Source organism: Arachis hypogaea, chromosome 19 (assembly GCF_003086295.3).
Source record: "Arachis hypogaea cultivar Tifrunner chromosome 19, arahy.Tifrunner.gnm2.J5K5, whole genome shotgun sequence".
Classification (NCBI taxonomy): Eukaryota; Viridiplantae; Streptophyta; class Magnoliopsida; order Fabales; family Fabaceae; genus Arachis; species Arachis hypogaea.
Genome location: NC_092054.1, coordinates 142,089,135 through 142,089,716, shown reverse-complemented (window position 1 = coordinate 142,089,716; position 582 = coordinate 142,089,135). Strand labels below are relative to the sequence as shown.

At 35.7% G+C, this 582-nt stretch overlaps 1 protein-coding gene across 1 annotated transcript; it reads left to right on the top strand.

Moving 5' to 3' along the window:
* The first annotated feature begins 264 nt into the window (after positions 1-264).
* LOC112778911 (uncharacterized) lies at positions 265-582 on the top strand. Its single transcript, XM_025823178.1, has one exon. The coding sequence runs from the start codon at positions 265-267 to the stop codon at positions 580-582; it is 318 nt and encodes a 105-aa protein (XP_025678963.1).

Genomic DNA, 582 nt, shown 5'->3' with positions numbered 1-582 from the left:
TAGATTCATCCCCCTTCATCGAAGCAGTATAAATTTATTTTAGTGGCTATTGATTATTTTACAAAATGGGTGGAAGCAGTTCCTTTGGTAGAAGTTGGTCAGACAAAGATAATTGATTTTGTCGAAGAAAATATTATTCATCGATTTGGAATTCCTCAGACGTTAAGTACCGACCAAGGAACTATGTTCACTGGCCAGCGAATTAAAAATTTTTCGGCTTCGAGAAACATTAGTAAAAATTTTGCGGCTTCGAGAAATATTAGTATGGTTACTTCAACTCCTTATTATGCACAAGCTAATGGGCAAGTGGAGGCAGCAAACAAGATACTGATTGGTTTGATTAAAAAGTATATCGGAAATAAGTCTCGAACTTGGCATGAGACTTTAAGTCAAGTATTATGGGCTTATCGAAACTCACCAAGAGGTTCGACAGGAACTTCACCTTATAAATTAGTATATGGCCATGATGCAGTATTGCCATTAGAAATTAATTTGAATACTCTAAGAGTATCGAAACAGAATGAGTTGCCAGTCGATGACTATTGGAATGCCATGTTTGATGAATTGAATGAGTTAGATTGA